Source organism: Phoca vitulina, unplaced genomic scaffold, assembly GCF_004348235.1.
Source record: "Phoca vitulina isolate PV1807 unplaced genomic scaffold, GSC_HSeal_1.0 scaffold26, whole genome shotgun sequence".
Taxonomy (NCBI): domain Eukaryota; kingdom Metazoa; phylum Chordata; class Mammalia; order Carnivora; family Phocidae; genus Phoca; species Phoca vitulina.
In genome coordinates this window covers 14,611,348-14,633,117 of record NW_022589729.1, presented here as the reverse complement: position 1 = coordinate 14,633,117, position 21,770 = coordinate 14,611,348, and the positions used below count along the sequence as shown (strand labels likewise).

Sequence of the window (21,770 nt, the reverse complement as noted above, 5' to 3'; positions counted from 1 at the left end):
TGTGTTAATTAAAACAACAAAGCCAGCACTTTCAAAACACCATCTTCAATTTAAACTTTTGAGTGGTAGTTAGGAATTGTTGTTGGGCTGAATAGTCTTCAGAAGTTTCTGGTACATTTCTGACTTTACAAATCTGGGATAGGAATCCCTTTCCATGTGCGTATACACTATCCTTTGAGCCTCTTCAAAACACGTTTGAGTGGGTTCTTGAATATTCCTGACGATAGTTTCTCTTGTTGAACTGTCAATGTTAATCTGAAAAGTGAAATTACATGTAGAGCATAAGTAAGTATAATTGAAGATAGAAACCATAATGGAAAATTTAATTTTTCCCCCTCTCCTTTTTTTTTTTTTTTTACTGGAAAAGGGTAATTTTGTCTGAAATTTCATAGATATCTAAAAAGACTTTTAAGAGACAAACTTTGCTTCTTAATAACTAAACATCCACCTGCATATCCCAGATTCAAAAACAAAACAAAACAGAAAACACAGAGCCCAAGACCAGGGAAATCTCAGAAACCATTGCTTACTTAGGCAGATGCAACTGGTTTGTTAGTGGAGTCTACAAACAAGGAAGTTTATGAGATGAAGGTCTCTTTTAAGGAAAAGGGAAGTTGGTGCTATTTTAAAGTTTATCTTTCTTAGTAGTCATGAATGTTGGTTTCACTGAATATGCCCTGAAATGGGAAGAGAGTGAAGAGAGGTGGAGAAATAAAGGAGAGAAGCGGTTATTTCAATAAACCAAGTATTTTCCAGATAAGAGTTTTGAGGAACAAGTCAATAACATAGGACTGTCCTGCGTGATAGGAATCTCGTATGTCATGGTCTACCTTTATCCCCTTGACAAGAATTTTCATTCCTTATTCTCTATCCACCAGGAGGGATCCCAATGTGTCATGCACTCATGACTCTTTATTTTCTTTAGGCCACTGTAAATGATTGGCTGTAATATCAGTGTGAATGTTTGCTGGATTTGCTGTTTTGGAACTGAGGTGAGCAGTGAGTATGTTGCAAAGGCACAGACTTTCCCCAAACCACTGGGGTTGTCAATATGCCAATGTATGGTATCTGTAGTTCCTTCTAGCAAAGTCGATTCTTCTTACAAGGACTTCTTCTCCTTTTCCTTTTTTTTTTTTTTTTTAAAGAAACTTTCCCAGGAATTAAGATAATTTAATGAGAAGAGGTTCTGGACCCAGACAGGCGTAACTTTGAATCCTAACTCTCTCACTTATCTGCTATGTGACACTGAACAAGCTAATTAACTTCTCAGATTCTCAGGCTTCTTATCTGTAAAATAAGGTCAACAATACTGACTTTGTAGCATAGTGGGAGATACTGGATATGAAGTGCCTGGCACATGTCTGTGCTTGAGAGATACTAGCACCCTCCCCAGGACGTACTGATTTCCATTAGCTGTCACTGTCACGTAGTTACCTCTCTAGGGGACTGTGGCTGGATGTAAATCTTATAAAGCTTTTTTGCCCTAGAAATTCTGCTCCGCCGTGAGGCAATTTTCTTATAGGTTTCACATGCCATCCAGAATTTAATATTCTCATCACTATGCTCCATCTTTAAGTACGCTGCATAGACTACTGGACCATCTAAAAGTAATGGAGAAATCAGTTTATTTTCATGGGTCAAAATCATTAAAAAATGTGAACAATATTTAATGCAGGTTAAAACTAAAGTCTGAATTAAAGGTCCCAAATTATTCAACAAGTGTATATTATATAATGATACACACACACACACACACACACACAAACACACACACACACACCCCCCACATCACACTTAGATCTATACATCTGAAGCATGTTTTGACAATGCCAGTCAGTGGTGTGGTCATCCCTTCATTCCTTTCTTCTGAGTCACTCAAGGAAAATGGTCACTGATGTGGGTAGCTTTGGGGTAGGAGAAGTCACAGGACTCAGAAACAGGACTTAAGTTAGATCAGTGGACAGAGCTTTGGTCATGAAACTGACATGAAAAATCTAAGCCCTCCAGCCAAACTGGAGGGTCAGAACCAGGTTTAGAATCTCAACTGGCAGGTCAAGGTTGAAAGAAAAATATCCAAGTCAGGTAGAAGTAATAAATTCATCAGGTTGTACAGCCGGGGGTGTTTCTCAATATCCAATCAGAGCAGGAGAACATGGATGGAGGAAAAGTTCAACTTCATATTCATGCCTTATGGTTCAAACTAGAAATGAAGGACCAGGCAAAGAACGGAATTCCGATGGAGTGTTGGAAACTATCTCAAAATCGAGAACAGGACAGTGGAGATGTGCAGCACGACCATCAAATGACACTTGATGCCAGAGATGGTCATCCGTAGTTTTGGTCTTAAGCTGCATTTTTGGAGTGGGTAGATAAGGACATACATGTGAAAAGAGCTTTTCTGATTGAAGCACTATTTTGTAGAAGAAGGTTAGGCAAGCTCTCACAAATCTAACACATTAACGCGAATCTTTGGGAGGGCCAAATATTCTCAGTATTGAAGATGAGCACTCTCAGAACTTCTTTTGGTGACTGGAAAGTCTCTTGGCATATCTGAGAAATTGAATTGCTAAATTATGAAACAATGTAACTTTTAATTGATAGTAATAGAAGTGTGTGGGTAGGCACACTGGATATGTGACCAAGCATAGGATTTTGATTTACAGTATTTTATTCAGTATTATTAACTGCCATAAGAAATAATGGTAATCAGATAGAATAGCAATATAAAATCACATTTTCCTAGATCTTCACATCAGAGATTAGGCTGAGTTTTCTAGCACCAGAAAGCTGTAACTCCTTGGCTTCTACTGGCCCCATCAGCAGTGATACAAAAATAAAGACAGCAATTAAGATATTTTTATTCAAGAAAAAAACTCAAAAAGAGGCAGATCCCCTCTAAAGAGGATTAGGGCTGGGGAAAACTGGCAATTTGCAAGAAATGTGCCATCATGGGAATACACAAAATTAGAGCATGTCTCATTAATATCATGTAAATCTAGCCGTCATGACATTGGGTGGGAAATGGTTTGAAAGGAACATCACTTGAGTTGAGAGGACAAATGAGACGGAGATAGAGCATGTATAACAATGTAACATAGGAAATGATATGGATTAGATATTTCTGCCCAATGGGGAATATATTTTATCTTAGATTTCAAACAAGAAGTTTATTTTCACACCTAAGTAACTTTAAGATGTGCCTTGCCTTATCACAGGCACGGAAAGCTGAGGCCAGAGACAATGCCTATAACAAGTGGAGCTCCTATTAGAGAAATAGCATGGAAAGGCAAACCAAAAAACAAAACAAATCAAAACAGAAAGACATTTCTAGCTTAATAAGTAAAGCTGGAAGCCAATAATTTGCAGTGTGTGTTGAAATAAATGGAGTTCTATCTAAGAAAATAAAAAGCAATGTGATATACTTTGTACTTAGTAGAATTTTGACAGTGCTTCATGAGGAACAGAAAATAAGAGTCCTAAAAGAAAGAAATGAGCTATGGAACAGGGAAAAAAATGAGATACCAGATAAAATCTATAGATCCTGGAATGAGAGTCAGCTACCAGGCTACTTGGATGGGTTGAGTGGATGGGTGGGTGCGGGGGAAGGAGATGACGTGGAAACCAATATTAGATTCTATGTTATAGTATTCTGAACTTATGTTTGTATTTATGTTTATCTTAATTGTATAGTAAAATCTTTAAAGATTCTCATTTCAGAACTTGCCTGCATCTGTATCAGCCTTCTCTAACTTCTCTCCTGATTGAGTGGAGGAAGGATCTTATGGGGCTGGCCAAATGGTTCAACAATTCTCAATATACCCACGTCCTTTGCTCATGAAGACATCCATGCATTGCTGTTGATATTTTATAAGATACTTGATATGGTAGATTGTAGTATTGATTTTAGTTACTTCCTGCCCTTCTTATAGGATTACACTTTCATGTCCCATTTATATCAGCCTTGCCCATTGGACTTGTTTTAGCCAATGAAATACATGCAAAGTACCATATACGGGTGCAAGCAGAAGATTTTAAGCAAGAGGTTTAAGCAGGTAGTCTGCCATTGTCCTTCCAACCAGTCATGCGAAGGACACATTCTGGAAAAGAACTGCTCCTTTTGTCTGAAGGTCAAAATGAAAGTATGAAATAGAGCTGGAGCTGAACCTAGTCATTGCGTGACATGAACAAGAAATGAACCTTTCTTGTAAATTAGTGGAATTTGAATGTGGTGGGTTTTTAAAAAAAATTTTTTTTTTTTTAAAGATTTTATTTATTTATTTGACAGATAGAGACATAGCGAGAGAGGGAACACAAGCAGGGGGAGTGGGAGAGGGAGAAGCAGGCTTCCCACAGAGCAGGGAGCCCAATGCGGGGCTCGATCCCAGGACCCTGGGACCATGACCTGAGCCGAAGGCAGACACTTAATGACTGAGCCACCCAGGCACCCCTAAAAATTTTTTATTGTTATGTTAATCACCATACATTACATCATTAGTTTTTGATGTAGTGTTCCATGATTCATTGTTTGCGTATAATACCCAGTGCTCCATGCAGAGTGTGCCCTCTTTAATACCCATCACCAGGCTAACCCATCCTCCCACCCCCCTCCCCTCTAGAACCCTCAGTCTGTTTTTCAGAGTCCATCGTCTCTCATGGTTCGTCTCCCCCTCCGATTTCCCCCCCTTCATTCTTCCCCTCCTGTTACCTTCTTCTTCTTCTTCTTCTTCTTTTTAAACATATATTGTATTATTTGTTTCAGAGGTACAGATCTGTGAATTATGCAAGACTGTTGAATCACAGATCTGTACCTCTGAAACAAATAATACAATATATGAATGTGGTGTTTTATTGCATCATAGCCTGACCTGGACCCGAAAGCCAACCTGGACCACTTGAACCTCTTTGATATTTCAGGGAAGATTCTGGTGCCCAGAATCAGTAGACTCACATGGCTGGTATGTTTTACAGAATTTTTATGTTAGTCAAGTAAGCAGCTGAAGACGCATTTGTATAAAAGTGTTCCAGGAATCTGGGTAATTATTAAAGTTGGAACTGAATTGCTCCATTGAGACTTTCTACTGACTCAGACAACAAGTGAATTTAAAGGTGGGAAAGCCTTTTCCAAATCAGACAGTGTGGCTCAGAGTAGCCCATTCTGAAGTTGTAAATGATACTCCTTCCTGAGCATTACACTCCAGACACCGTGATTCTGCTTGAGCAGAGTAAATAAGGAGAAACAACAGAATTACTCATTAAATTGAGAAGATGGAAAAAATAGGTGCATGTTTTTTTCTTAAGAAGGAGAGTGATAGTGAGAATTTTTGCATCATGTTCATCAGAGATATTGGTCTGTAATTCTCCTTTTTGATGGGGTCTTTGTCTGATTTTGGGATCAAGGTAATGCTGACCTCATAAAATGAGTTTGGAAGTTTTCCTTCCATTTCTATTTTTTGGAACAGTTTCAGAAGAATAGGTATTAATTCTTCTTTAAATGTTTGGTAGAATTCCCCTGGGAAGCCATCTGGCCCTGGGCTCTTGTTTGTTGGGAGATTTTTGATGACTGCTTCAATTTCCTTAGTGGTTATAGGTCTGTTCAGGTTTTCTATTTCTTCCTGGTTCAGTTTTGGTAGTTGGATACATCTCTAGGAATGCCTCCATTTCTTCCAGATTATCTAATTTGCTGGCATATAGTTGCTCGTAATATGTTCTTATAATTGTTTGTATTTCTTTGATGTTGGTTGTGATCTCTCCTCTTTCAGTCATGATTTTATTTATTTGGGTCATTTCTCTTTTCTTTTTGATAAGGCTGGCCAGAGGGCACATATTGAATGGAGCACTGGGTTTTATACACAAACAATGAATCATGGAACACTACATCAAAAACCAATGATGTAATGTATGGTGATTAACATAACATAATAAAATAAAATTTAAAAAAAGAAGGAGAGTGGTGCTTTTGGGACTCTCTAGCATGTTCTTTTTAAGCTAGTCACTGAAATTAGTATTTCTATGACACACAAGATGACACATGTCAGTATCTTGATGCAGAAGGGAAACGTGACATTCCTCTTGGCTGAGTCAGAACAGTGGCCCATCTGCTCCAGGATTGTTTTCTGCAAGGGGAAAAAGCTTACACCATAAATTAAATCCTAACGTTTTGCTATGTTGCAGTCTTTCATCAGAAATGTGCCTAAAACAATTTTAAATTTATTTTATTTTCAATCTGTACCACTTGGGATAATAAATTCCATAATTGTACTAGCCTTTACATGAAGTTTTAAAGTAAATCTGCTTTATTGAAATTCTCTAGTTTGGCTCCTATGATATTAAACATTTATGATTTTTCTCTTAACTTCTTTTTGCTGTGTTATTATAAAAATAACAAAGTACTATGAGTTGTTTTTCAATACAGAAAATTTCTAATAAAGATAATAATGATTGTTGACAATTTGATATATTTCCCTTTATTCTTTCAGTCCTTTGTTAATGTTTAACTTTCTATCTAAGTAGTATTCATTCATCTACACAAACACAGATACACATATATTTATATGTGGCATTATACTGTGAAAGAAATTTTGTGTCACTCTTTCATACTGAATATGTAGAAACACTTTCTCCTTTTTATTTTTAAAGGTTACATAGTAGTCCATTCAAGGCTACCCTATATTATATTTAGCTACCTTGCTATCATTGAATATTTATATTATTTCCCATTTTTATGTTGTAAATTATCCTACACTGAATATTTGGTGTATAAATCTTTGCATCTGTAATTATTTTCTTAGAATTAATTTAAAGGAGTGGAATTCCTAGGTTGACAGATGTAGTGTTTTGGGGGACTCTTGATACTTGTAAAATTGCTTTCAGAAAGATCTCATTACTTTTCAGTACTAACAGCTGTGTCAATGTATCTGCTCACTCTATCTTTTCAATCTGATGAGGGTAAAACCAGTGACTTGTAATTGTTTAATTTTGGATGTTTAAAATATTAATGCCCATACATCTAAAACTAATGATGTAATGTATGGGGATTAACATAACAATAAATTAAAAAAAAAGGAAAAAAATATTAATGCCCAAACATTTTTTCTTTCTTACTGACCATATCTTTTCTTTCTGTGAATTTCAAATCATTTGACATTTTTTTTGCATTGTTAGTGTTTTCTGGATTTTTTCAGATCTCTTTATATATTAAAGACACAATCTGTTATATTTATTGCATTATCTTCTGTTCTCTTTTTACATATTATTTTTATGATTTTTGAGAAATATATGTAAACCATCTAATCTGAAAAAGCTTCAGTTCATCTATCTGACCTGCTTTCAGTCTTTTTTGCACTTTTATCAGAGAAAAATCTCAAAAGAAAAAATCTGGCCACAACCCTTTATTTATAAGCTTTCAACCTTTTCCCATTATTGCCCTCATAAAAAAAGCCAGACCTTGGTAGTGGTTCCAAGGTCCATTAGGATAAGGTGCTCTCTACCTTTCTAGCCTCTTCCCTTGTCACTTCTGGAAATATTCTTTGTTTGTGTCTCGCTCCTGGCCAAGCCGTGTGCCACCCTCATGCTACTGTATATGCAGTTCCTTCTGTGAGGTGGGCTCTGTACTCTGATCTAAGACTCAGGTGAAGCATCTCAGTTTCTGGAAAAATTTCTAACACTCCCCTCCCCCAACTAAGTAAGTGTTTCCTGTCTGTTGACAAATAGCACCTAGTCCACCTTATTATAATTACAGTTCCATCTCAGCCTACATCACAGTCGGTTCTATCTATCGGTTTACTTTTGATTACTGTCCCACTCCCGGGCTCACACCTGGCGAATTAGGACCGCAGGTCCATCGTCATCCGCCCAGGACCCGCGCGCCGCCCGATACACAGCATGTACTGACTAGGCAAATGTCTGTCAATCCAGGCTTTTGGATTCCTCATGCTTCTACGTTTGGGAGTGATTCTCCGTAAGTTTTGAAAAGTGAAGAAGCAGGCCATAACCGTTTAGCATCCAGGGAGCACCAAAGACCAGTGGATTTTACCTGGCGTGCTGTTACTTTTTTTTGTTTGTAACTCTTGTTACTCGGCAGTTTAAAGTTTCTCATGTGGCCGATAAGGCTCTATACTCCTGTCATGGTGAACTTCTTTGGTTATTTGAAGACACTAACCTCACTCCTATCTCAGGGCCTTTTGAACATGGCTTTCCTCTGCTTGGGCCACTCTGCCCCCGGATCCCCGCCTGGCTGGCCGCTTCTCATCGTTCAGCTCTTAGCCCAAATTTTACCCCTTCTGACAGTTGTCCTCTAATCATCCAATTGAACTGCCCTCTTATACCTGCCTTTCTTTGCCATATCACCTGGTTTTATTTTCTTCAAAGTACTTATCACTTTCTGGAATTAATGTACTCATTAATTTATTTGCTTGTTTGTCTATCTCCTCCCTCTAGAGGGAGCACATGAGCTGAGCACAGTGACCTTGTGGTTCTCTTTCACCTTTGTCCAGTGCTGGGAAGGTTTACCAGACACATGGAAGGACTGAATGAATCATCCAAGGAAGTTAGTTTCAGTTTTACTAATTTCTTTCTATTTATATTAAACATGCTTTACTCAAATATAAGTGAGCGACCTCTACCTTCATCTTTTGAGATTTAGGGTGTATATATATATATATACATATGTATGTATATGTATATATATATATGTATATCTTTTTTTCTGGCACCATTTTGTGTAATTTTAATTGAAATTAAAAATAAAACTGATTAGTCAAAATTTTGATTTGATTATTTTTCACTCAACCTTTCCAGTATGTAGAGCTGTAAAGTTTGTAAAACCTCAGGGATTTTAGGTAATTGTTGGTCCCCTCGTCATTTCAAATTCACGTTTCTGTATCTTTTCTAGTTCTACTCGATTTAGCCATCAGAACTACAGATTTCTACTAGGTTTAGCTAGCAGAAATATTCATAGGATTTTCTTTCTATTTTTTGTCTTGGTGATGCCTAATATTTTGACGCTATTTTGAGGTGCATTGTCAAATTTTGGGTCCACATCATTTAAGGAAACATTTTTGGTAATTCTCAGGTATTTTTATGAGGAAATAACTAATAGCTCTGACAAATTTTTTTCTGATCCATTAAAAAACTTATTACTACTTTTATGTCCATTTGCAAATAATGTAACTCTCCTAAAGACTCGGGTGTTTGGAAACTTGGAGGACTTTCTATCATCTGCAGACTTGGAAATTTTGCAGTGTACTTTCTGCTTAATTCATTACAGAGATTTTTTAATGAGACCAATTTTTACACTAAATCCTGAGGAATCCTACACACTCTATCTCTTCCTTCAAAGAAGCATTTATCTCTACTGGACTTCTAAAATAGTTGACTATTTTTAAAGTACTGCCAGTCAGACCTCCTTATCATTTTACAACAGTCTGAATCAAGTTCCAGCTCAAATCTGCCTCTTGTGAGAAGCTTTCCCAGGAGACCTGCCATCTCTCCCCATCTATCTTCATCCCTTAGCACAGATCTAGTATCTATGTGCTACAGACATCATACTAGGTCTGTGCTAGGTGATCTGTTATTTCTAGTCTCCCTTCTTTACAGTTGTTCACAAACTGCTTATGGTGCACATAACTCTAATTTATCTTTTTTTTAAGATTTTATTTATTTATTTATTTATTTATTTATTTATTTATTTATTATTGACAGAGAGATACACAGCGAGAGAGGGAACACAAGCAGGGAGAGTGGGAGAGGGAGAAGCAGGCTTCCTGCTGAGCAGGGAGCCTGACGTAGGGCTCGATCCCAGGACCCTGGGATCATGACCTGAGTGGAAGACAGATGCTTAATGACTGAGCCACCCAGGTGCCCCTTATTTATCTTTAATTGTGGATGCCTTCAGGAAAGTACTTCTGCTGTCCCTACGTCATACATAGTTGGAACTCACTAGATGCTACACGGCTCAGGGATCACACGTCACACTGTATGCTAAAAACTCAAAGCAGTTTGTTCTTAGCGATTGTTTGAGCAATCTGTTCAGCCTCAGATTCTCATAGGGCACTTCATAAGTACACATTTTTCTTCAGTCACAAGCTACACTTTGGGGATATATTTTAAGTGCTACTCTTCCATAAGGCTGTCCTAACTGGACCTTGCAAGGAATTTTATGTCAATGTGTATCTATGTTTTTCTTGCTGTATCTAGAGCTTCCTTCTGCTTATTGAATGTAACGATAGACTCTTCAAGGGAAAGGCAAAGCTTCATAAAACCATCTTTACTCTGGAAAGAAAAAAACAAACCAAACCAAACCCTGCCAGTCAGCCCTTTGTACAGCCTTTGGTGAAAATGTTGTTAAAGGCTATTATTTTTAAAAAGTGTGTGTTTGCCTTGCCTTTGAAATTCCATTCAGGATGTTACTAGAAGTAACAATCACCATTCTCCACTTTACCCTAATGTGCTATCAATACCCTGTTCTCTTTTGGGAGATTTTCAGTTTTTGGAAAAAATCTACCCTTTTCCCTGTGTTATTTCATGTGGTACATGGGCACGTGGAATTTTTTTTCAAGCACATTGCCTGGTACCTAAGTGCTTAAGATTTAGTGAATAGATATTGAGCACACATACTATTTTTTAAAAAAATTAACTTGTTTGTCAATAATGTATCATTAAATAACATCTAGACTACTAGCATTCTTAATTTCTAACTTAATTTTGACAGGGTTCTGTTCTTAAACTGATGATATTCTTGGATCCCCTCTTCCCAAGAGGAAGTTGAACTTAACGTATTGTGATAACTGGTACTTAATGGCTGTTCAGCAAACCTCTCTTAAACCTATTCCTGTTCATCCACTGAGACCATGCTTAATACATTTCTTTCCTAAGTGGGCTTCTGAACTACACGTTCTTAGAAACAGTCTTTTAATTTATGTAGAAAGAGCCATCTACATATCTTAGCTAGAGAGTACATTTTACTACTGTCCTAGGTTAATGTAAACACACTTTATTCTCTGAAACATTAACTGTTTGGATTTTTGTTGTTGTTGTTGCTGTTGTTGTTTTCTCTTTCTGATTGGATGGTCCAGAAAATGCATTGTTTTATCACCTTTTAAATTATGTGATTATTAAATTTTTACATGATTTTCACAGTAACTCAATTTCTCGTAAGATTCTTATCCTGCTTTTGCTGGTTTTTATAAAGAGCAGTATGCTCCCTTCCTGTCCTCATCTTTTCTGTAAACTTTGCTTATTCTCATGACACTAGATCTCTAAATAGCTAATTGTAGTTAGGCTCTCTCTTGAGATCATTACCAAACAATTAACTTTATTCACTTTATGAGATCTTCAGGGCTGGCACAGAAAGTTTTACATAATATGGCTTGATATTTTGATCTTTTCTTACTAATACTTGTCTTGTATTTATTCATTGAACATTCATTGTATGCCCATTGGATACAAAGCACATTTTTAGTCTCTGGGAGGGAGATGAAAGGTGAATGCGAGGTGATCTGTGTTCTCAGGGAATTTAAGATCTACTGAGAAAGTGTCTGTGGAAAAACCCAGTACACTAAATAACCGTACTTGAAGGAGAATAAATAAGGATACTAAGAGAAGAGAGAGGGCAAGTGTTTCCAAGAGGTTGCAGGGAACATGTGGAAGTTGAATTTTACTAGCCAGGACGGGCAGATAACCGAGTAGACAGAGGACTCGGCACGGAAGCCTGGAGCAGGTGTGTCGCAGGTGTAACAAACGGAGCGATGGTCCCCTCCGCCGAAGGGTGTGTCGTGTGAAGGGGCGGAGCCGCGGCTAAGTCATAGAAAGTGCGTTTGAGTTTGGGTATAGAGAGTCTTGAAGGCCAAGTTAGAGATTTTGAACTTTTTGGTAAGCAGCAAAGAAAAAGGAATGGTATTCCAGGAATGATACTCAGAGACATGCACTTTATTACGAATTAAAATAACTACCAATTACTGCGTGCCTAATCTGCATCAGCCATTAAGCTAGGCGTTTTATAGCTAACCTGAACAATAAATAATGCTGAAAAGATGGGTGATATTATTCCCATGTTACAGATGGAGAATTTGAAACTTCAAGAGGGAGATTAACCTGCAATGTTGCAAAACATGGATTGCAGGTGGTTGGGACTGAAATTCAAATTATTTAGCAGGGGACCGATCAATATAGTTGACTGAACACATGCTTTTGTCCCTTCCTCTCATTCCAGTGTCCTAAAATTGACCAAAAAAATGTATTTTTAAAAATTCACAATCATGCTGGCAAACTGGATCACAAACTATGAGGAATACTTGAAAATTAAAAGGCAGGAGTGATTCACAAGAAAACCATGGCCTCAGATGCTTATTGGAAAGGGCTGTTGTGATAGGTGGAAGTTCAGGTAGTGACCCAAGTCTGGAGGTGTTGGATCCCAGTATTAAGGAAGGGCCATGAAGTAATTTCCACAATAGCTAATGAAGGTGTTCTTGTAGGAGGAGCCAGGGGTCCACACCTCTGGCTGTCACCCTCTGGGTCGGACAGTGATAGCTGTCTCCACACCAGGAGGGGCCCTTGGGTCAGAGAGAGCATGAAGTACCCTAGAAGCATGGCCACCCCCAGGAATAACAGGAAGTACTCTATCCAGAGTTACCACAGGCACATCCCATCAATTAAACCATCAAATAGCATAGCTAACTCCCCGTCCATAGTCAATAGGTGTAAACATGAAATATTGACAGAGAGTCTAATAGGGAATCTCAAATAAAAAGAGGTCTGTAGGCAAAAATTAGCAAACATTTGATGGGAACAAACTCCATTTAAAAAAAATACCAAATTCAGCAAACAAGAGAATTTTTTTTGAGTACCTACTACATTTTTTTTCTATACCTGTCTTCTGGTATTTATCAACTTCCCAATTTTCTACCCAAACACAATTGACTGTTCCTATGAACGCACACACTTCTTTGTATTTCTTGCATTGAGCCTATGACTCTATCTCCCTAATATCCATTTTTGTTAATTTTCATTTATGCCATTTTCATTTATATATACATTTATAAATATTTATTCAGATATAAATATTCATTTATATCTGAATGTTGATACTTATGTACAATTATATGCAGACTTATATAAAGTCCCACGTAAATCAGACACTGATAAAGTTGAAAACTAACTCTGAGGAGTTTCAGAACATTAAGACTCAAATTTATTCTTACTTTTGAAAGCACTAAGAGCAGCAAATTGTTGAGTTTTCTAAAATTCTAACTTTAGAAGGTCATGCTAAGGCAGTATATTTTAGTACGTGTTACGACTTAAGCATATTTTCCAAGGGATTTTACACATATACTTGTGAAAACTAAATATTTCCAGTGACTAATCTTGTTTTAATTAACACCAAAGAAAATAATAGTGGTTGACACGACAAACTATTTTCAGGTTTTCTTTTTTTAACCGGGGGCAGTTGCCATTTAGAAGGCGATGAGAAGAGCAGGGTACATTCATCATCTGGCGCCACCTTTTTCTGTTAGGAGTGAAACTGACTAGTTAGTCAAACATGAAATATCTGTAATACTCACATTTTGTAGCCATCAGCTTTTCCAAAGACTGGCCCCATTGTAATACTTCCTCCAAAGTAATGCTTTGAAAAGAAACAAAAGGTGCTCATTGCACCAAAGTATTCTCAAGGTTTTGCTGAACTACATAGAAATATATGATCTTGGGGCGCCTGGGTGGCTCAGTTGGTTAAGCGTCTGCCGTCGGCTCTGGTCATGATCTCAGGGTCCTGGGATCGAAGTCCCGAATCAGGCTCCCTGCTCAGTAGGGAGTCTGCTTCTCCCTCTCCCTCTGCCCCTTCTGCTCATGCTCTCTCTCTCTCTGTCTCAAATGAATAAATAAAATCTTAAAAAAAAGGAAATATATGATCTTGAAAATAACGGCAAAATATAGTTGTACTCTATTTGTGTGTAGTTTTGTGGAAATTTATCTTTCTGTGATCTTCTAAATTTATCTTTCTGTGATCTTCTACTTTCTAAATTGTTAAAATTAAAAAAAAATTTTGAAAGTGTAAATTTGAAAATATGATAAATAAATTTTTAAAAGATAAAGATCCATAGTCCTGTAATTTCCCCATTCCCAAATTACTACTATTAATATTTTGATTTACTTTTCAGTGTTTTTTTATTTATGTGTTTGTGTGATTTTAACTAAGAAGTAGCCATATTCTGAATGTGTTTGTGTGCATGCATACTTTGTGTGTGTATACATATATATATGTATATATTCACTTTTTATTTATTTTATTTATTTTATTTTTATTTTTATTTTTTTTAAAGATTTTATTTATTTATTTGACAGAGAGAGACACAGCGAGAGAGGGAACACAAGCGGGGGAGTGGGAGAGGGAGAAGCAGGCTTCCCGCAGAGCAGGGAGCCCTATGCGGGGCTCGATCCCAGGACTCTGGGATCATGACCTGAGCCGAAGGCAGACGCTTAACGACTGAGCCACCCAGGCGCCCCTATATTCACTTTTTAAAAAAAGATTTTATTTATTTATTTGACAGAGAGAGAGACAGCAAGAGAGGGAATACAAGCAGGGAGAGTGGGAGAGGGAGAAGCAGGCTTCCCGCTGAGCAGGAAGCCTGATGCGGGGCTCGATCCCAGGACCTTGAGATCATGACCTGAGCTGAAGGCAGACGCTTAACGACTGAGCCACCCAGGCGCCCCATATATATATTCACTTTTAATAAGATTTTTATTATTTTATTTTTATTATTTTATTATTTTATTTTTATATGTCATCACAATTGTCTTAAAATCCATTTATAGTGTTATGACTTATAATTATAAAATTATAATCTTTGATAGTCACTGTGGAGTGTTCTACAAGGGGACATTCTTTTTTTTTTTTTTAAGATTTATTTATTTATTTATTTGAGAGAGAGAAGAGAACTCGGATTGGGGAGGGACAGAGGGAGAGAATCCTCAAGCAGTTTCCTGTCAAGCACAGGGCACGACGTGGGGTTCGATCTCATGACCCTAAGATCATGACCTGGGCTGAAATCAAGAGTTGGCCGCTTAATCAACCGAGCCACCCAGGCATCCCTCTAAGGGGGCATTCTATAGTTTACATAATTATTCTCAATGAGCATCTTATTATTTCTCATTTTTTAACATAAAAACTTGTGATTAAGGCTTGCTATGTTCACATAGGGTAATTGCTTACGGGCAGGATTAGTAGAAGTAGAATTAAAGTGGGTCAAGAAATGCAAATTTTTAAGGTTCTTGGTATAAATTGCCAAACTGCATTTGGGTTTGCATCATGAGCTGCTGGTACCAGTAGTGTGTTTGCCCATTTAACTATTCACATCTTAGAGTTTATCCACAAAGCCTGTTTGCATGCCTTCATATAATAAAGTTAGTAACCCTATATCTATTATATGCAGATATTTTCTCTCTTATTTGCTATGATTTTCTTTACATGCCGAGGGTTTGAATTTTTATTACGGTGAATGATATGTGAATAAACGTGTAAAAACCATTTACCATTTCAAAAATATCTGTGAAAGATACTGGGTTTGAGGCTTCATTTCTGTTCATCTTTCACGGCTTTGTGAGGTGAATTGGCAAGTGACTATGGATTCTTACATGTAAACCATTTTATTTTCTCTCCTTTAAAATACTCAGTGTGTTCATTGGCATCCAGTTTATGATTATTTCAGTTTACGATCGGTTCACTCTTCATTTTCCTTTTTCAGTGACGTCAAATAATCAGCTAGCTACAGATACAAGGAAGCCCTGTCCAGTGGCTACACCTGGTGTAGGTAGCTCCGTAATTGGTGTTGAGGGAACAGCCATCAGCATTAGGAGGCACTTAACACAATGAAGGAAGATTAGTCAAAGAGGTTAAAAAATGATCTAGAAAATGGAAAAATATCAGGAGTCTTAACAAGCTCAAATATCTTTTGTTTTCTATAAATTCGGATGGCCCTTGCCAGTTTTAGGTGGACTATGCGCATCAGTACTGAGGCTTAACAGTATACTGCCGTTAAGATTGCTTTCAAAAAACATTTCCATGAAATGCTATCTGACTCACTGTTCTTTTCTCTTATTAGAACTTTAAAAACAGTAACCTAAAGTAACCTTTTCCATCCAGTGAAACGGTAAGTGCTAGGCAAGATATGTGGCATGACTCTCTGTTCTATGCGTTCCCATTTTATAGGAAAAAATAAAATCTACAACATGAGCGAAGATGCCGTCATTGTCTTGGCTTAGCTTAAAATAAAGTGTTGGTACTTTGTTGGCGAGAGAATTCTTCTTTCTCTAAGATTCATGAGATTTATGGAGGTAGATAATGATCAGAGTGATTATGGTCGGGGTTAAAGTTGTGAAATGAAATTTGGTTTTGGCTTAACCCCATTTTGCTTGTAATTTTTTCTGAGTATCTCAAGTTTCATGCCGTCCCATGGCTATTCAGGTGGGAGTAATTCTAAACATCCCTGTCCCCTCATCCACCTGGATTTCCTAATAAAAGCAGCGGATACAAAACAAGGGAGCATTCTGAGACCTCATGTCATTGTGGAAACAGGAATGAAGAGTGCTTGGAGTCTGACAGTCTTGAGTTCTAATTCCAGTGCTGCATTTAATAGCTTTTGGTTTTGCCTAAAATCTTTGAGCCCCAGTTTTATTATCTATAAAATGGGGTTAATACCTATCTCTCAATGTTATCTTGAAAATTAGAGAAGGTCATGAATGGAAAGCATCTATCAAACGATTGTTATCTACCAGCTTGCCATGACTGTGAATTCTCTCTTTCCTTGGCCTCCCCCTTCCCTGATGGTGGGTCTATAAGGCAAGTAGAAAGAAATGTAAGCCCTGGTGGTGAGACTCCATGGGAGTCATCAGCAGAAGAGATGGAAGCTATTCCCAAATTAGCCTATTTCATCTCCCTCCCTACACGTGCCCGTTCAGCACAGCAGCTTCACCTGGTTGTTTAAAATGCTGAACTTTGGCTCTTCTTGTCTCTTCCACCTACCACTGCAGCCTCCTCCCCACCTCACACAAATGCTTGTAAGTATTTTTGGACCTTTCGGTACTACAGGGCAGGAGCATGCATGCCAGGAGCTCTGACCATAGCAAGGGAGGTGTGGCCGGGACTGAGCACTCCACATGGACTTGGTTAGGCACTCTGGTTAAACTAACACACAGCGATCCTCAGTGTGGGAATCCTTGAGGTGGACAATCCAATCAAATGATTTGTTACCCTTCTCCAGCATTATGCGTTCCATTTTAGCAGTCACTGTTCCCATCCAAATGGCTACATGTTTAGTTTGGCAAAATATCCAAGAGACTCGGAAAATTGGTAAGCATCTGGTTACCCCACCAGTCTCCCTTCTTCCAGCTAGACATGAGGTTTCTGGCACTTTGTAGGTGGAGGGTTAGACTCATGAAAATATTTTGGATAAAGAATCTCATTTTAACATAAACAATATAAAACTTTAAAAAAATCTAAAAGTATTTATTCATAATAGATGCTGTATAAACATTAAACTTGCTTAATTCTCAAGTGTAAACCATAAATAATGAAAATGAAACCTTAGCGTAATACATGATTGCTCTTCTGGTGGAATTGCTCATGTGTAAATGCAAATTTGCTCTCTGAACAAAATATATTAAATTAGCCGTTGAATAAATGTATACCTATTTATCATGTGATAAATACGCATTAGAATGACCATGTAATTTAAATGGTACTTACTTTGAAGGAAGTCTCTTAGATTCATCTCTGCACATCTTGCAAATCCAACAATTCCGTCTGCTCATTTTTCTAAGGCAATACAGAATATACTTAGTATAATTTAGTCATTTAAAATAATTATATGCTACAGTCAGTGTCTCAGGAACACACAAAATTATAAATCATGAAAAAATAAGCACGAGTTTTTGAAATTAATGGGATACAATCACTGGTGGGGGTGGGGAGGAGAGAGGAGAATAAAATAACTCATCTCGTAAATATTTTTTAGAAATATAGGTACTTAGAGTTGTGACTTTAGAACCCATCTCGGCCATTTACTCATCCTAATGGTGTTTAAAACAATACAGCTTACTGAGAAAGATCTTCCCATTTAGGGCCCACCGACAATGAATTCAACTCCCAAGTCTTCCCTTTCTTGGGTAATTCTTAGTTTTAGAAAGACCTCTCAATATATTGAACAAGAATTTGCTTCTTTGTAATTAGCCAAAATAGTGTAAATAGCTAAATAAAAAATAAGATTCCTTGAGGGTGAATTCTGAGAAGGGGATTGCTTACCTGGTTTTTTCCACTCTTGGCAGTATAACATTGGCTTTAAAATTCAGGTACAGTTTACTCAGCCCAGCCTTTATATAACAGTGTATGTCATAGAGGGTTTTAAACTCAGGACATTGAGAAAACAACTCAAAAATTTAAGAATAATTAAATCTACAATTTATAATGAGAGCTGGAAATGTTTTGCTAAACATATATGCACACTTACACACAATGAATTATTAAGGATAACAGTGAGTTTTTATATTAGTCTTCAGTGATTCATTCGAAACATCTGTTGAACACTAATTATGTGCCAAGTTCTGGCTGCCAGTGATCTATGTAGATCCTGTCTTTTCCTCTTCCTATCCTCACTAGCAAGCAGTTAAAGTCCATGTGATGGGGACTTTGAGACAGGAAGTCCAGTGGGCTGTGAGTACACACAGGAGGAGAACCTATCCAGACTTGGGGGTGGTTAGACCCGGCATCCCAGTATAGTAATAGTAGAGCTGGAACCCACAGGACGTGCAGGAATGTGCTGAGTGAAAGGGACAGGACAGCTTGGGCAATGGGTCATGTCCTAATTGAGGAAATGAAAGGAATGTGGTCATCTCATGAATCTAGATTATGGCAAGGAGAGAGCTGAGAGCACAGGCTAGAGAGTTAAGATTGGACCAATAATCATGTTCAGAAATGCTCGTTGCAGCAAGAAAGCAATGAGAGACGAAGTTGGAAGACATGCAGAAGCTGAGCATGTTAGGTCATACACATCATGAATTTCATAGTAAGGAGTTGGAAAATCATTGAGGGTTTTAAAATATGGACTAGACATGCTAATATTTGAGATGGGTTTTGTGAGCAGAATTGATTGTAAAGCAAGGGTAGAATCCGGAAGACCTGTTAGGAGATTGCCTCCAGGAGTGCAGGTGAGGGTGTTGCGGGCTTAGATTAGGAAGGTGGCAGGAGAGATGGAGGGAAGGGGGCAGATTTTAGATGTGGTGGAGAACTTGATGTACTGGATGTGGAAGGTGCGAGAAAGAAAGGAAACAAGTTCGGATGAAAGATTTGACCTCAAGATAAAGGTGGCAGTTTTTACAAAGCACATAAGAGAAACCAAAAGAAAAAATAAGATGGCCCAGGAAGAGAGTATGAACTGAGAAAAGCAGGTGGCCCAAGACACATGACTCAGAGACACACTGAGAAAGTGAAGCCTGCAGGAGGACAATCAGAGTAATACGGTATCATAGAAACCAAGGGACGAGTTATCGAAAAGCAAAGACTAGTCAACTGAGTGTAAGAGCTGGGAAGAGATGAAGGGAACAAAGGAGGGGGGCACCTGAGTGGCTCAGTTGGTTAAGCATCCTACTGTTGATTTCCACTCAGGTCATGATCTCAGGGTCATGAGATCGAACCCTACCATGCTGGGCATGAAGCCTGCTTCAGATTCTCTCTCTCTCCCTCTCTCTTTGCCCCTCCCCACACCCTTATGCCCGCTCCATGCACATGTGCACACTCTCTCAAAAAAAAAAAAAAAAAGAGAGAGAGAGAGAGAGAGAACAAAGGACTGAAAAAATCCATCAGATTTGCTAGCAAGAAGGTTATCAACAACCTTGGTGAGAGGGGTTTTGGTGAAACAGGGAGGGCAGAAGCAAGAGGGAAGAAAACAAGAGGAAATGGAGACTGGAACAAATGTGGGGCTACTTGCACTTTCTTTCTCTCCTTTTCCCTCCTTTCATTCCTGCCTTCTTCCCTCCCTCTCTCCCTTCCTTCTTTCCCTTCTGATAAAAGCCATGGACCAAACAGTATAACAGAGACAGAGAGGCAGGACTCTGCTGTCTGGCCGTTCGGGCCTGCACATCTCTAAGAGTCTGGTTCAGAAAGTCTATGGTGTGAGTGACCTGCCCTGAAATTGGCAAATGGTGTCCATGGAAAGAAGTTGCAGATATAGGAGAGAGGAGGAAAATCAATAGATTTTCAGGCTTCTGAAAAAAAAAATGTTTTTTTAAAAGGAACTAGAATTCGGATTGTGGCAGATAGAATATTGGAGAAGTGGAAATAGAGGGAGAAATTGCTGTTTTCTTGTAATTGGAATGGGTGTAGATCTAAGTATATTTGCAGGTTTGGGGATAAGAATTTATGGGTGTTGTGGCCTGATGGACTTCATTTTCTATATGGGTCTCTGCCGTAAGGAGGAGCAAGGGACAAGGTAGCTAAGTTTATCTACAGGAAAAAAACAAAGTTAGGACTCTTGTGATTGCAAATATAGATTCAAAGAATTTAAGCAAAAGAGAGAGTTATTATAAGGATAACTGTGTGCAGTTAGATTCTGGATGGCCTTGAACATTGGGCTCTATTCTGTTGTAGTAATAATTCACTGAGGTCTTTAAATAATAGTGTGGTGTAAATAAGATGTTTTGTTAGAAAGATAAATCTGACCAAAGATGATTAACACTGAAATAATTGAGGCTAAGAAATCTCTTACAATGACTGGCTGTTCATAACTGATCCTGTGCATAACTGGATCCTGAATTAAATTTTAAGATTCTTTACCTCTGTAATCACCTCTAAGGTGCAGATTACCCAATGGCCCCCTGCTTCTCTTCTAATTAGGAGGCTGGTTAAGAAGTTCTTTCTTTCACGTGTGAATATAACTAGTCATCCCTGTCTTCCCCTGGGCCTTGACTTCTCCCCTCCATACTATATTTAACTATTTTATTATCAAATATATTTTAACTATATTTGACTATTTTTTATATGTCATTGTCTGCTCACTTGATGTATTAGAGCTATGTGCACACATCAGTGATTCCTGTAACTAAAATTCATGTCTATTTACTAGTTATCATATATTTTTAAGAACTTTGTTGGAATTGTTTGGCAAAGGTAGAACAGGCTTAGTATGTAACACCCACAGTGTCAGAAGCATGACAAAGGTAATTTCCAAATGTACTAGAGTTTAGGGGGTTCCCACAGCTCTTGGCAGGTGATCGAGTATATTAAAATAATTCTAGGCTCTGAAGCCAAACAAACATGGGCGTGAGTTCAGGGTCTTATTAGCTGTGTAACCTTGGGCTCCTCGATTCTCAATTTCTTTGTTTCTAAAATGGAATTGTAAATATTAGAAAAATGCTTGTATGCAAAAACTTTCTGTTCCAGTTAATCTGATCTTCCTTCAGCTTCTTGCACTCTGTCACTCAGGAAATATTTCCTACACTCTCTTGTATGTACAGGAAACACACATTCTGCCAGCTTGCATTCCTTCCTCTTTTTAAATTTCAACTCAGACCTCATAAATCTTCCAATTAACCTTATCCATTCTTCAGTGTGTTAGCACACTCCCTTGCAAATCTTACTTTTCTTTTGTACTCTGTTCTTATATTTCTGTTGTTCACACATTATATTAGTAGCTGGGGTTCCAGCTTTAGAAGTAGCTGGGTCTCCCATAGCAGGTCAGACACTTTCGTGTACGTGTGTCATATTGAAGGGACAAGGCTGCCAGGAAGGA

At 38.0% G+C, this 21,770-nt stretch overlaps 1 protein-coding gene across 1 annotated transcript; it reads right to left on the bottom strand.

Annotated features, from left to right (window-relative positions):
* Positions 1 to 69: 69 nt before the first annotated feature.
* RGS13 (regulator of G protein signaling 13) lies at positions 70 to 17,799 on the bottom strand. Its single transcript, XM_032422068.1, has 4 exons — positions 17,735 to 17,799; positions 13,557 to 13,618; positions 1,435 to 1,601; positions 70 to 255 (listed from the first exon to the last, which is right to left on the bottom strand). Exons 1-4 carry the CDS (start codon positions 17,797 to 17,799, stop codon positions 70 to 72), a joined length of 480 nt encoding a protein of 159 aa, XP_032277959.1.
* Between the last annotated feature and the right edge of the window lie 3,971 nt (positions 17,800 to 21,770).